The 11,453-nt window shown below is 38.6% G+C and overlaps 2 protein-coding genes across 4 annotated transcripts; both read right to left on the reverse strand.

The window, feature by feature from the left end:
• Positions 1–662: 662 nt before the first annotated feature.
• LOC127788854 (transcription repressor OFP13-like) lies at positions 663–2,313 on the reverse strand. 3 transcript variants are annotated; one of them, XM_052317505.1, is made up of 2 exons: positions 1,522–2,313; positions 663–779 (listed from the first exon to the last, which is right to left on the reverse strand). In XM_052317505.1, exons 1-2 carry the CDS (start codon positions 2,011–2,013, stop codon positions 750–752), a joined length of 522 nt encoding a protein of 173 aa, XP_052173465.1. In that variant the 5' UTR covers positions 2,014–2,313; the 3' UTR covers positions 663–749. The 3 variants fall into 3 exon arrangements, with proteins under 3 accessions (XP_052173465.1, XP_052173464.1, XP_052173463.1); XM_052317504.1 differs by lacking the exon at positions 663–779 and adding an exon at positions 905–1,393 and having other exon boundaries at positions 1,522–2,312; XM_052317503.1 differs by lacking the exon at positions 663–779 and having other exon boundaries at positions 983–2,310.
• A 1,983-nt stretch (positions 2,314–4,296) lies between these two features.
• LOC127789269 (probable CCR4-associated factor 1 homolog 11) lies at positions 4,297–9,168 on the reverse strand. Its single transcript, XM_052318133.1, has 2 exons — positions 8,138–9,168; positions 4,297–5,273 (listed from the first exon to the last, which is right to left on the reverse strand). Exon 1 carries the CDS (start codon positions 9,105–9,107, stop codon positions 8,169–8,171), a length of 939 nt encoding a protein of 312 aa, XP_052174093.1. The 5' UTR covers positions 9,108–9,168; the 3' UTR covers positions 4,297–5,273; positions 8,138–8,168.
• Positions 9,169–11,453: the final 2,285 nt, after the last annotated feature.

Below are 11,453 nucleotides of genomic sequence, written 5' to 3' on the forward strand. Positions count from 1 at the left end.
ATTGCAAAGCTTTCACTGATGGCCTCCTCAAACCCCAAGGTTCGGGGTGTTTTCAACGTCCCCGAACCCTAGTTCAAGAGCGTTTCAACGTCTCTAGGGTTTGGGTTTGGGTTTGGGTGTGATGATGGGTGACTGTGCCGGCAATGATGGGCGATGATTGTTGGGTACGATGATGGTGTGTGCAAAGAGCAAGTGAGATGAATGTATACACTAAAGAATATTTTAAAAAAATAATTGCTGCAATTGTAGAAGGTGGAAATGGAGAGGAAAAAAAAATATGGGTGCAAATAAAATTTCCCCAGCATATATAATATAACCCAGCCAATATATATATATATATATCCTCAATTTTCGGTGCATTATATATAATCGAATCGAATAATTAAATATTCCCAGTTCCCAGTTTCTCTCTGGAGGGAGAAGATAATGTTGGGCAGAAGAAGCAGAATGGTACCTATCCAAATTAGGACCACTGCTCCTCCAAATTTCTGCACTTTGAATGGTACCTATCCATCTGAAAATGACCATCCGAATTTCAAAACTCACGGCCATCCATCACCCGCCCTAGCTACTCTATACTTAATTATATATATATATATTAATCAATCTTTAATATGCATAATTATCTATATAACACATACATATATCTATATATAATATCATTGCTAGCTAGTTGCACCAGTACTATGACTGGTCCACCAACTTGTTCTCCATACCATATACATTCATCTCATCTCTCGGATCCTCCATCAACGCGTGTATGAAAGCGATCGGAGTTGCTGCAGGGTTTACCCAAAATTAACCCTCTTGGATTCAGTAAAAACCAGGGAGAATTAATTGATGAGAAAGTATCACTGTACCATTATTTCTGTCTGTCTCATGAATAAATAAATATATATGAACAGGATGGCGTTGAAGCAAACCCTTGTACTTACTTGGGCAACTGAGAGTGATTCATGTTCGTAGAAGATATGATATATAATTTGATTAAGATGTATCTTATTTCTATGGCCACACATAAAATAATAATAATAGTAGTAACAATAATAATCTATAATATTTACTGGGTTTCATTTACACCACTTCCTTCTTTTCTGCAGTACTACGCAAAGTAGAAATTAATTAATGTTCTTGGGAATCAACACAAGCAAATAGTTCTTACTTCGCTATTTTTTCTTTTTGTTTTTTTTCCATTGAACACATGGCTGCACATGCATTTGCTCCTCCAATGGCGTATCCACTCTTAACAGTCAATAAACCTTCACTATCATTTCTGAAACTAGATTAAATTTACACGTACAAAAATGGTCATCAAACAGCCGAAGAAGATGAACCAGAATCCACTGTTTGTTCAATCTCAACGTCGACGGCTTCCACCGACGACAAACAAGGACTGGTAGAATTAGAAGTGGAAGAAGAAAACGATATTAATGGTGACTTAGGCGAATGAACGGCGGTGAAACTAGAACAAGATTGATCATTATCAGAACAAGACGAAGAAGAAGTGAAAGCAAAACCCACCAGTAAATCAACGAAGGCTCCAACTATATAGCCATGATTGCTCTTGCCATTGACCTTCAAATAACAGCTCAAAAGCTCTTCCAGGCTCTCCAAATCCTTGAGCCCGTGCGCCGCCACCATCTCCTCCATTGATATCTTGAAATCCCGGCAGGGGTCGTTGGAATCCAGCTCCATGGCCACGCTCTCTTTGAACGGAAAGCAGTCGCCTTTGGCTTCGTCCAGTATTGAGCTCGTCTCTCCCGGCTCGAAGAACAGCCGATCGGCGTTGCGCAGCCCGCGGATCACGGCCTCCACGGACTCGCCGGCGTTCGCGGCGGCGGCAGAGTCCTCCGGCTCAGATACGAAGCTGGCGGGGTCGGAAGGGGCGTCGACCACGCCGGCGTAGGCGGAGTTGATGGTCTTGAAGATGGCGTTTTCGGCCCGGAAAGAGAGAGTTCTGGGGCTGACGCAAGAAGGGAGAAAGTGGAGCTTCATGATCTTCTTCCTGGCCATTGGTTTTTTTGGGTAGGAAATATATATGTGGGTTCGAGTTTGAAGTTTGAATGATGGAATTGGGTTCTTCTTCAGTGGAGGAGTTCTCGCTGCGGCATTAATGGAGGGGCAGAGAGTTTCAGGGGAAGATTTTAAAGGTTAAGGAATGGTGTGGTGAGATGAAAGTGGGAATCCAGAAGACCAGATTGGTGGGTCTTCGTTTTATATGAGTTTAAATATATAATATATATACACGTATATTCAAATCAAATAGACCCAACGTATATAAGAGACCATAGTTGATGATATATGTGTGACTGGTATTCAAATTTTGAGGATGAGCTATGTTTATAATTTGTGTAGTTTGTTTTAAAAAAAAAAAAAAAAAACCAATCATAGAAATTAATTTAAATTCATTTAACAAGGGAAGGAAGTAAATGCTGTTTGGTAGAGTCAATTGAATGTGGCAGTAGTAGTAGTAGTAGTAGTAATAGGGTTTCCTCTCTTCCTTCCCCCTCTTTCACTCAACAGTAACTTTTTAAGCTTCTTCTCGATAATGTAAACTTATTTATGGTTCCTTTATAATTATTTATTTTTAATTATCATTCATTCATCTGTACCATTTTAATCTAAATTCTACATCTTTATTTTTGTATTAAACTTTGCCAATAATTTGGGAAGCCATTTTTTTCCTTGCCAATCGACATTTGTTACTTAAGCCCAAGAAAGAAAATATATTCTAATCATCATCTTTAGCTAATCGAGAAGATTATTAATTTTGTGGTCAGTATCATAAAAAAAAAAAGATAGAATAGGGGAGGGGAGGGGGTTTGAGAAACAACATATGGGGCTCAATGTTATTGGAAGTATTTAAAAGTATAAGCCTCTGTCACGTGCACTCCCAGTTGGCGATTGTGACTCCAAGAGAGCGATGGACAGGATATGCATTAAGACCCACTCACTCATTTACCTTTGTATACATCACATTGATTTCATACCTTAAAATATGACAACACAATGGGGGGAAGCCTAATTTAATGAACCACCCATCCACATGGACGACGTTACTTCTCTCCTAATCTAAGCAAATTACATGTAATTTTAATATTAATAGATGAAACTTTTCACCCATTCCAGCAAGAAATCTGCTTGTGAATTTGAGTAATTCCTGTTACTTCCCAAGTTAAAATAAGAGAGAGGAAAGTTGGTTGTTGGACACCTAATATTAAGATCATCAAATCTATTATGTCGAATTGAGTTCTGAAACCGATCGACACAAGGATTCAAATTTGAGCTGGCTAAAATGCCAGATAGAGTTGCAAATAGTGATGAACCAAGTTGTGACCACTGAAATGGGAGGGGCCCACTGGGCTGGCACATGACATGATTTGAAGCATAATGGATTTGGGTTTCTACAAATACAAATGTTGTCTTCATACTTGAGAAATAAGGGACCATGGTACAGCTACCGTTGCCAAGTGGCCCCCACTGGTTCTTTAAAGCTTAGATGTACATTACATACATACATACACACCCCCCCCCCCCCCCCCCCCCCCGTGGCCCATGCAATGCGATGCATGTGTTCAACTTCTCAACTTCATCATTTTCATGCCCCTTTGATCTTGGGCGGCCTGCTCCGCACTCCATAATGTGACGTGTCGATCCAAAATTAGATAATATATGCATAAATTTGTAAAAACATTAAAGGAAAATGAGATTAAAATAAAGGACATCGTGCTGACCAGAACTAAAAAAACTTATAAACTGAAAACAAACACATGATCTAGACCAAACAGGGCCTCAAAAATCTTCTTTCAAACAAAGAAAAAAGTACAAAAACCTCCATATAGAACTGAAAACCTTGAGGTCCCAATGCCTTTCAGAATCAAATGGGAAAGTGACGTTCATGCCAAGTGAAGTGGATGAGGATGACCCTGTTGATATGCTCAAGTCAAGTCATTCAAAAACAATTAGCAGGGATTCAAGCTTTGATCCTCTCCCATGCATAAACTTAATTAAACTCTCTATGGAAATCTCTTAAAGAGAGAAGAGGACCACCATCCGCATATAGATGCCAAATTTGCATACCTAGGCTAGACCTGAATTTGACAATTGACAGCACAACTTGTTACCTAACTGTGATATTGCCAACTGCCAAGATTCACTCGTACAATGCTGTTCACTCCAACCGGTTGTCTCCTTTTTCAACCAGAATGGACTCTTCACTGAAATTTGGGAGGCCTAAGGGGCTCCAACTACACCTAATAATGCAAACTGCAAGCACGCATCAAATTTAGGTCTAAAATTGAGTAAAGGAATGGACATTTCAAACCCACTATTAGCCTCTGATTCTCCATTTCTAGGATTTGTCATGTCAGGGAATTACCTATTAGGTGCCATCGCTACAACTTTCATTGATCCTGTTGGCTAGTATAATTTGTGGGGTTGTCACAAAAGAGAATCTTGGTTTGGTTCCTCATGATGTTGGCTAGAAAATCACAATGGCTAATACAAGTTCAATATGCATCAACACCCTTAACAGCAGGGAAGTAACATAAACGACACTTCAGGCATCAAGCAAACTGCTTGTAAAACTCGGGAAGATTTTTTTTCATCCTCTTATCTACTAGGAATTGCACATGCATAACTTCCATCTAGTCTACATCATCATCATAAAACACAAACCTACACCCCCCTTCCACGTGTATAACAAATACAGCACACAAGTTCTAGCAAGCAAAACATAATAAATGTCTTCTATTAGCATGGTCTAACAAGCTAAATTTTGATTCCCACAGCATGCTGAATGTGCAAGTTACTAATACATATCATAAACCAATGAGTCAATGACATGAGATGATCTTAGCACAAAAAGAAGAATGGGAAATACAAAAAAGCGAGCAAGAAGGAGCTAAGTAGGAGAAAAAACCTTATGGGGAAGGTAAAGGCAAGTTACAAATAATCTCTATAAATTGTCAACCAATCACAATATAAGTTTATTTCAACAATTCTCTTATGATGAGAGAGAGAGAGAGAGAGAGAACAACTAGGAAGGAAAAAACACAGGGAAAGAAAAACGACAGAACTCTAAGAGAACCAAATATTAAAAATGACTAGAAATACAAGGTGCCAACAATTTCAAGCCTTAATCCCGCTAAGATGGTTCTAAACCTAAAGATAGTAAATGAATTTTAATCCTCAAATTATTGGACTCCTTTCTTCCTTCTCCTTCTATAATACTCTGAGCATTTTCCTTCTTGATGTCCATCAATTCTCCTTGGCTGACAAGAACTCGTTAGAATAACAAGGAATCAAAACTGAATCTCCATCTTGGAATTAAACCAACAATAAACCCAATGTGAAAAACACAATGACCTATGTTTTATAGAGCTTCTTCAATCTCTGACCATAACATGGTGAAGGAAGTGGCAAAAGATGAGAAACATGCATTAAAGTTGAAGGATAAAAAACCCTATCCTACAAAAGAATTTGAGGACAAATTAAGACACTCAAAGGTGCCTACGTAGGAATCAAGACCCCAAATTGGAAACAACAGGCATGGTTATCTCCATAGGTAAATCGATCAAATGTACAGTATGCCCCTGTATAGGGATATTAGGAAACCCTCCAATGGTCAAGAGGATGAACTATCTTAAATGAATTTTTATGATAAGCTAAGGATGCACATGAATCATGGTATCTAGTAACCTAAGATGGATGTCAACGAGAAGTTCATAATTTCCATGTACATCCTGAGCTTACCAGTATTTAGAATCTAGTATTTAATGCATATCAAGAAGAATATAATTTTCATAACTTAACGAAAATTTTCTTTTAATCAGTATATAGATAACAGACGTGTTGGCAAAAGAATTAAACAGACTCAAAGGCCAAGCATCAAGAGGTATTAGGATATGGTCAATGAATAAGGTAAAAACTCATTAACAATACACTGTTATCTAGCAAAAAAAGGCTCATGAAAAAGACTAAATGATTATTAATAGTAAACTAGCTAAACCCAAACACAAAAACCATAACCAAACTTGGGAATTGACAAATATAAATCTGAATTCATTGATGCAAAGCGCCCCCCTCCCAAAATATAAAAAATCAGTCCCAAATAATTTATGATGAGTCTTCCAAAAATAATTAACACCATTTAACACCTTGTCAGACACAAGGGAAATGGGCAACAAATGTAAGCCCGTGTACACAAACAATCCCTTTAAAGAATAATTTAGCTACACCTAAAGCTTCTTGCTTTATTACAAGGAATAAGATGAGCCATTTTGCATAGCCCATAGATTGCAACCAAAAGAAATTTATGTCCTTTATCAATTCTTGGCAAACCAAGGACAAAATCTGTGTATGTCTTCCATTGCCTGAACTGGGAAAAGGTGAAAATTTTGAACATGATATTCAAATGTACTCATAGAAATTGGATTACAATATTGGCAACTATCTCATCACACATGCTAGTTTTAAGTTTTATCCTACCAAACCATTCCATGTACTTTTTTATCCCCAAGCAACAATATTATTTCACATCCCTTGGATTTGATGTGCATTCGTTTCACTTGCTTTCAGATATGAAATAAAATGAAGCTTCACTGTTGAAATGTGATTCCTTACTGGAGCCTTTTTAAGCCATCTATTTCACAAGGCAATGCCGTGCCAATTCTACATGACATGATCCATTATATTAGTCTCATCCACCAGAGTTCTACTCACAAGGAGATAATGATGGAGATGAAGAGTGCCAGGTGCCTTAGGATCTTATTCATTTAGAATTTTATGTCCACTGGGATTGGGAATTGAAATTTTGATCATATCTTTTAAATTCATTCTTAGAAATTATTATGCTTCTTTGCACATTAATAGGCTTGGTTATAAAGCTTACCTAGATTATCGAAGAAAAGATAATTAAGATTATCGAAGAAAAGATAATTGGATTCTAGCATGTATATTTCCCCTCCAGTTTCTCTCCCATGTCATTTCTTGCCAATTTCTTTTACTCTTTCTCTACCACATCTTTCCTTTATTTCTTTGAAGATGGGAAAGTGTAGGGTAGCCCTCAATGTTTATATAGTTAACTAGTGAAGGACTCACAGTAATTATAAACATAATTACAAAGAACATTGTAGAATGAGCTAAAAATCTTGTCCTGGACTCCAAACACATGTAGCCTCTCTCCCTGCCCGGAAAATACATGACCATGAAGATGCATAGAAAAGCCATCATCAATTCAATTCCTCAAACCTTTCCTCCAAAAGTGAGGGACCTTCACAGGCAGAATGGAAGCACTCACCCACAACCACCTCTGGTTTAAGCCAAAAGAAAAAGGTTCACAAGATGGCATACCAACTATCTTAAAACAAGCTAATCCTAGAGCCCTTACCATCTATCCCTTCCATGAGAGAACCTCCATAGAAATTTCCAAGGATGGCCTCGTTACCAAGTCTAAGATTGTTGATATCTAACCCAGCACCAACCGAAATGAAAACCCTTCCCCAACAGGCAAGATTACCAAAAATTATCCTTCAGAGAGCCTATTATAGTCCCTCTTACGCGTTTATAATCTTCGAGTTTGAATGTCAAACCAAAACAAATCCCCAACAAGGCTCAGCACTTCCTCCATATCACAAAAAAGTACGGTGTTATTCCCAAAATGAAGACTGGGGATAAATGCAGCCCGACCTTCCCAATTACTAATAAAAAAACCAGAAATCCAGCCCTTCCTCCACTTTACCAACCGGAAACCTGTGCACACTTAACCAACACTAAAATCTTCAAACTTATTTGCCACACTTTCAATCGGGTATGAAGCAATTGCTTCTTGTTATCCATCCCATGTTTGTATTTTCGAACTAAGAATTTGAACAGAAGTTTAACTATTACAACAAAAACCATGGCAACAGAGAACAGAGAACATCCTGACACCCTTCAACAAAAGATAAGTTCGGTAAGTATGCATGTCCGAGTAGTCATGTGTGATATATACAAGTGCGTGTGTGTTCGCGAGTTGCAGGGGCATTAGTTTGCATGTATGCAGAGATGAAGAAATCAAGATTCAGAAGCCCAAACATCAAGAAGAAACTATCTGCACCACTTTTTTGATATTAAAGCACTGATTGTACACACTTACTGCATAAGGTAATTCTAGATGCTACGGAAATTCAGAAAACCCCCAAGCCATACAGCACACCAGCATAGTTTTCAGGATCCTGCTTACAGAAGTAAGCCTCCCTTATCTTCTGAAACGTATGCCAAGTGAGCAAGCTATCAGAACCAGCTTGATGGCACTTCCCAACTGCACGCTCCACCTCAAGCGTCTTGGCAACGCGGTCCAACCCGCCATAGAGACTCTCACAAAACCTCATAAGGTGCTTCACATCATAAACCCTACCCCCGAAGAACACCCTGAGCAGAGTAAGAAACTCGGCCAACTCGTCCGGCAAGGCCCTCCGAGTCAAGATCTTAATCAGGTACCCGAAATCGTACCCGCTGTGAAACGCCACCCAACTCACCAAATCGTTGCACACTAGGCCCGACGACATCATCAACTCGGCGAACCTCACAGAGTCGACCCCAAACCCCCGATTCTTCTCGAAATCAACGCCCTGCCGCTTCAGCAACTCGATCGAGTCCGGGGCATGGGGGTCGTTGGCCAAATCGAAGTCTCGGAAGTTGAATTCCCAAATATAGGTCTTGTCGGTACCGAAATCGGGGAGGTTCCCCTCCGCGTCAGACAGAGTGAGACCGACCTGAATCAAACACAAGAGATCGACATTCGCCTTCAGAATCAGGTAATGCGCGACGGGGTTGCGGTGCTGCAAGTAGGGCACTCCGGCGTCGGGACGGATGACCACGCCAGGAAACTCGGTGTCCATGGAAACGAAAGGATACTTGTCGATGACCAAGCTGATAAGCCCGAACTCCGCCTCGAGGTTGTCGGACCAGACGGATCGCACCTCAGTAGGCTTTCGATTGGGTTTGGGGGGCGCCGGCGGAGGAGGAGGAGGCGGCGAATCTGCCGTGGACATGGCGCTCGATCTCCAGTTCCAAGAGGGAGGACAAGGCGGGCCTGTTAGGGTTTGGAACTGTGCAGTGTACATAAATAAGGGCACGCTTTGCGTGAGCGAGAAGATTCAAATGGCTGCGAGTTTTGCGGGAGGCGGTGCCCCTGCCACTGCCCCATCGTCATCGTCGTCTTTTTCTCTTTCTTTCTTTATTTTTATTATTATTATTATTATTACTTTATATTAATTAATTCCGTAAGAAAGAACATTTATTTCGTGTTCAAAGTTTAAACAAAACCGTTTCCACCTTCTCATTCTTTTCCAGTGTGCAGCTAAATTAGGAAAAACGTATTAATTTGATTCGATTCGATTTGATTTGTGAGTGTTAAAAAATAAATTTAAATTAAAAAAAACAAAACAAAACAAAATCGAAATCAAATATATCCTCTTTCATTCTTATACATCAATGTATTTGTATTACACTAACGTGCCCGGGTTCGAGTGTTGTTTCAGTGTTACAAACAATTTATAGTGTGGTGTAGTGTAGCGAACAATAGTAAATGTATTTTATTTTTAGATAAAATATATTTTATTTTTTGTTATAAAATAATTTTATTAATTAATAAAATATTTTATGTATAATTTATTTATTATTAACTAATAAGAATGTTTCCAAATTAAAAATGAGATACAATAAAATGTAATTTTTAAAAAATAATAATATATATTTATTGTACCTAAAATAATTATTCTTAACAAATTAACCCGAAACGGTTTAATTCAATGCTATATTTGATATCGGCCCACTACCCGGCCCATTGCCAACCAATCATGTTGCAAAATAAGCCCGTTAATGTTACTGTTATTTGTTTGTTTTTGTGTATTTAATTTTACATAGTTTTTGTTAATTTTTATTTTTATTATAAAGAAAATATTTGTGTCTGAAAATATTGACATTTTTAAAATAAAAACTGATGGATTCAGGCTTAATAGTAATAAAGGCTAACTCACGAACAAGAGAACATGAAGCCCAAAAAAATAAATAGATATCGTGCAATGGGCTCCGAAAGACTCTCTTGGAGTCTCTGAGAGACCCTTGCAGAAGGCTCCAATTAGGGAAGTAAGACATCTCTACGGAGAAGGACTCAAGTCTCTAGAAAAACCCGTAGGATCTCCTGAAAATGCATAAAATGCAAAAACTTTCGTAACTAATTCTTCAGCTTAGTTATAAAAAACTAAACTCCAATTTCTTTAAATACACTATTTACCTTAAATAGTTTTTCACTTTCTTTTACAATTTCATTGGAATATAACTTATGCATTAGAGTGTTTGCATATGAAATATTTTGTGCCCTCTAATACTTTTCTTTCTCATAAAATTCTTGAAACTTAGAGACGAATTTCTACGACAAATAAATATATTACTACTGACAATAAAGAAACTTGTAACACTTTAATTATATTTTTAATCTTATAATAAATTAAATTCTTTGTTCATGTCATATTGTCTAATAGTTCCATCTAGGGATGGCAATTGCAATCGAAATCGTGGGGAATCGAATCTAAACCGAACCGGTCAACGCGGTTAAAAACAGTTTGACTGGGTAATGGTTTGGTTCGGGAAAAAATCGAACACTGTTTCAATGGGTATGGTTTGGTTATAGTTTTCACTAAAACCAAACCAAAACCCGAACCGAAACCGAACCGAATGGTGGGTAACCGAACCGAACCGAATATATATATAATATAATATGTATAATATGTATATATAAAATATATTATATACAACCCCGTCCACCTGAGACTAGCCCACTCTAACCCAATTGCCTTGCTTGCAAACCCTTCTCCCTTTCTTTTCTCCTTCCTCTCTCAACCTCGCTCTCACCCTCGCCGCCTCTTGCTCGTCCGCCCACTCTCGCCCTTGCTCTCTGCATGTCTCTTGCTCTTGCTCGCCCTCGCTGGATCTCTCTTGCTCTCGCTAGGGCTTAGCCCCTGCTCTCGCTAGGGCTTAGCCCCTGCTCTCATTTGCCCTCAATCTCTCTCACCCTTTCTGCCTCATTTCTCTTGCTCCTCCGCGTGAGCTCGCCAATCGCCCTCGCTCTTTGCATCTCTCTTGCTCTCACTCGCTCTCGCTAGATCTCTCTTGCTCTCGCTAGGGCTTAGCCCCTCTTGCTCTCGCTCGCCCTCAATCTCTCTCACCCTCGTTGTCTCTCGCTCTCTACCTCATCTTTCTTCATATTAATTTATTTTTTATATTTATAATTTTGTTAGATGGAGTTGGCTCATTCATTTCAGATGGATATACATCAATTTACGAAGAATATATTAATGTTGTTGATGAAGGTATTAACTTTCGTAGCTAATTTTTTTTAGCTTAAATTACAATTTAATTATGCACATATTAATTTATTGATCTTAACAATTGTAGGTTTGGAAATATGA

Source organism: Diospyros lotus, chromosome 13, assembly GCF_014633365.1.
Source record: "Diospyros lotus cultivar Yz01 chromosome 13, ASM1463336v1, whole genome shotgun sequence".
Taxonomy (NCBI): domain Eukaryota; kingdom Viridiplantae; phylum Streptophyta; class Magnoliopsida; order Ericales; family Ebenaceae; genus Diospyros; species Diospyros lotus.

What these genes read in the sequence shown, in the direction of transcription:
- LOC127789269 (XM_052318133.1), bottom strand. Translation starts at nt 9,107, where the DNA reads ATGTACACTGCACAGTTCCAAACCCTAACAGGCCCGCCTTGTCCTCCC.
- LOC127788854 (XM_052317503.1), bottom strand. Translation starts at nt 2,013, where the DNA reads ATGGCCAGGAAGAAGATCATGAAGCTCCACTTTCTCCCTTCTTGCGTC.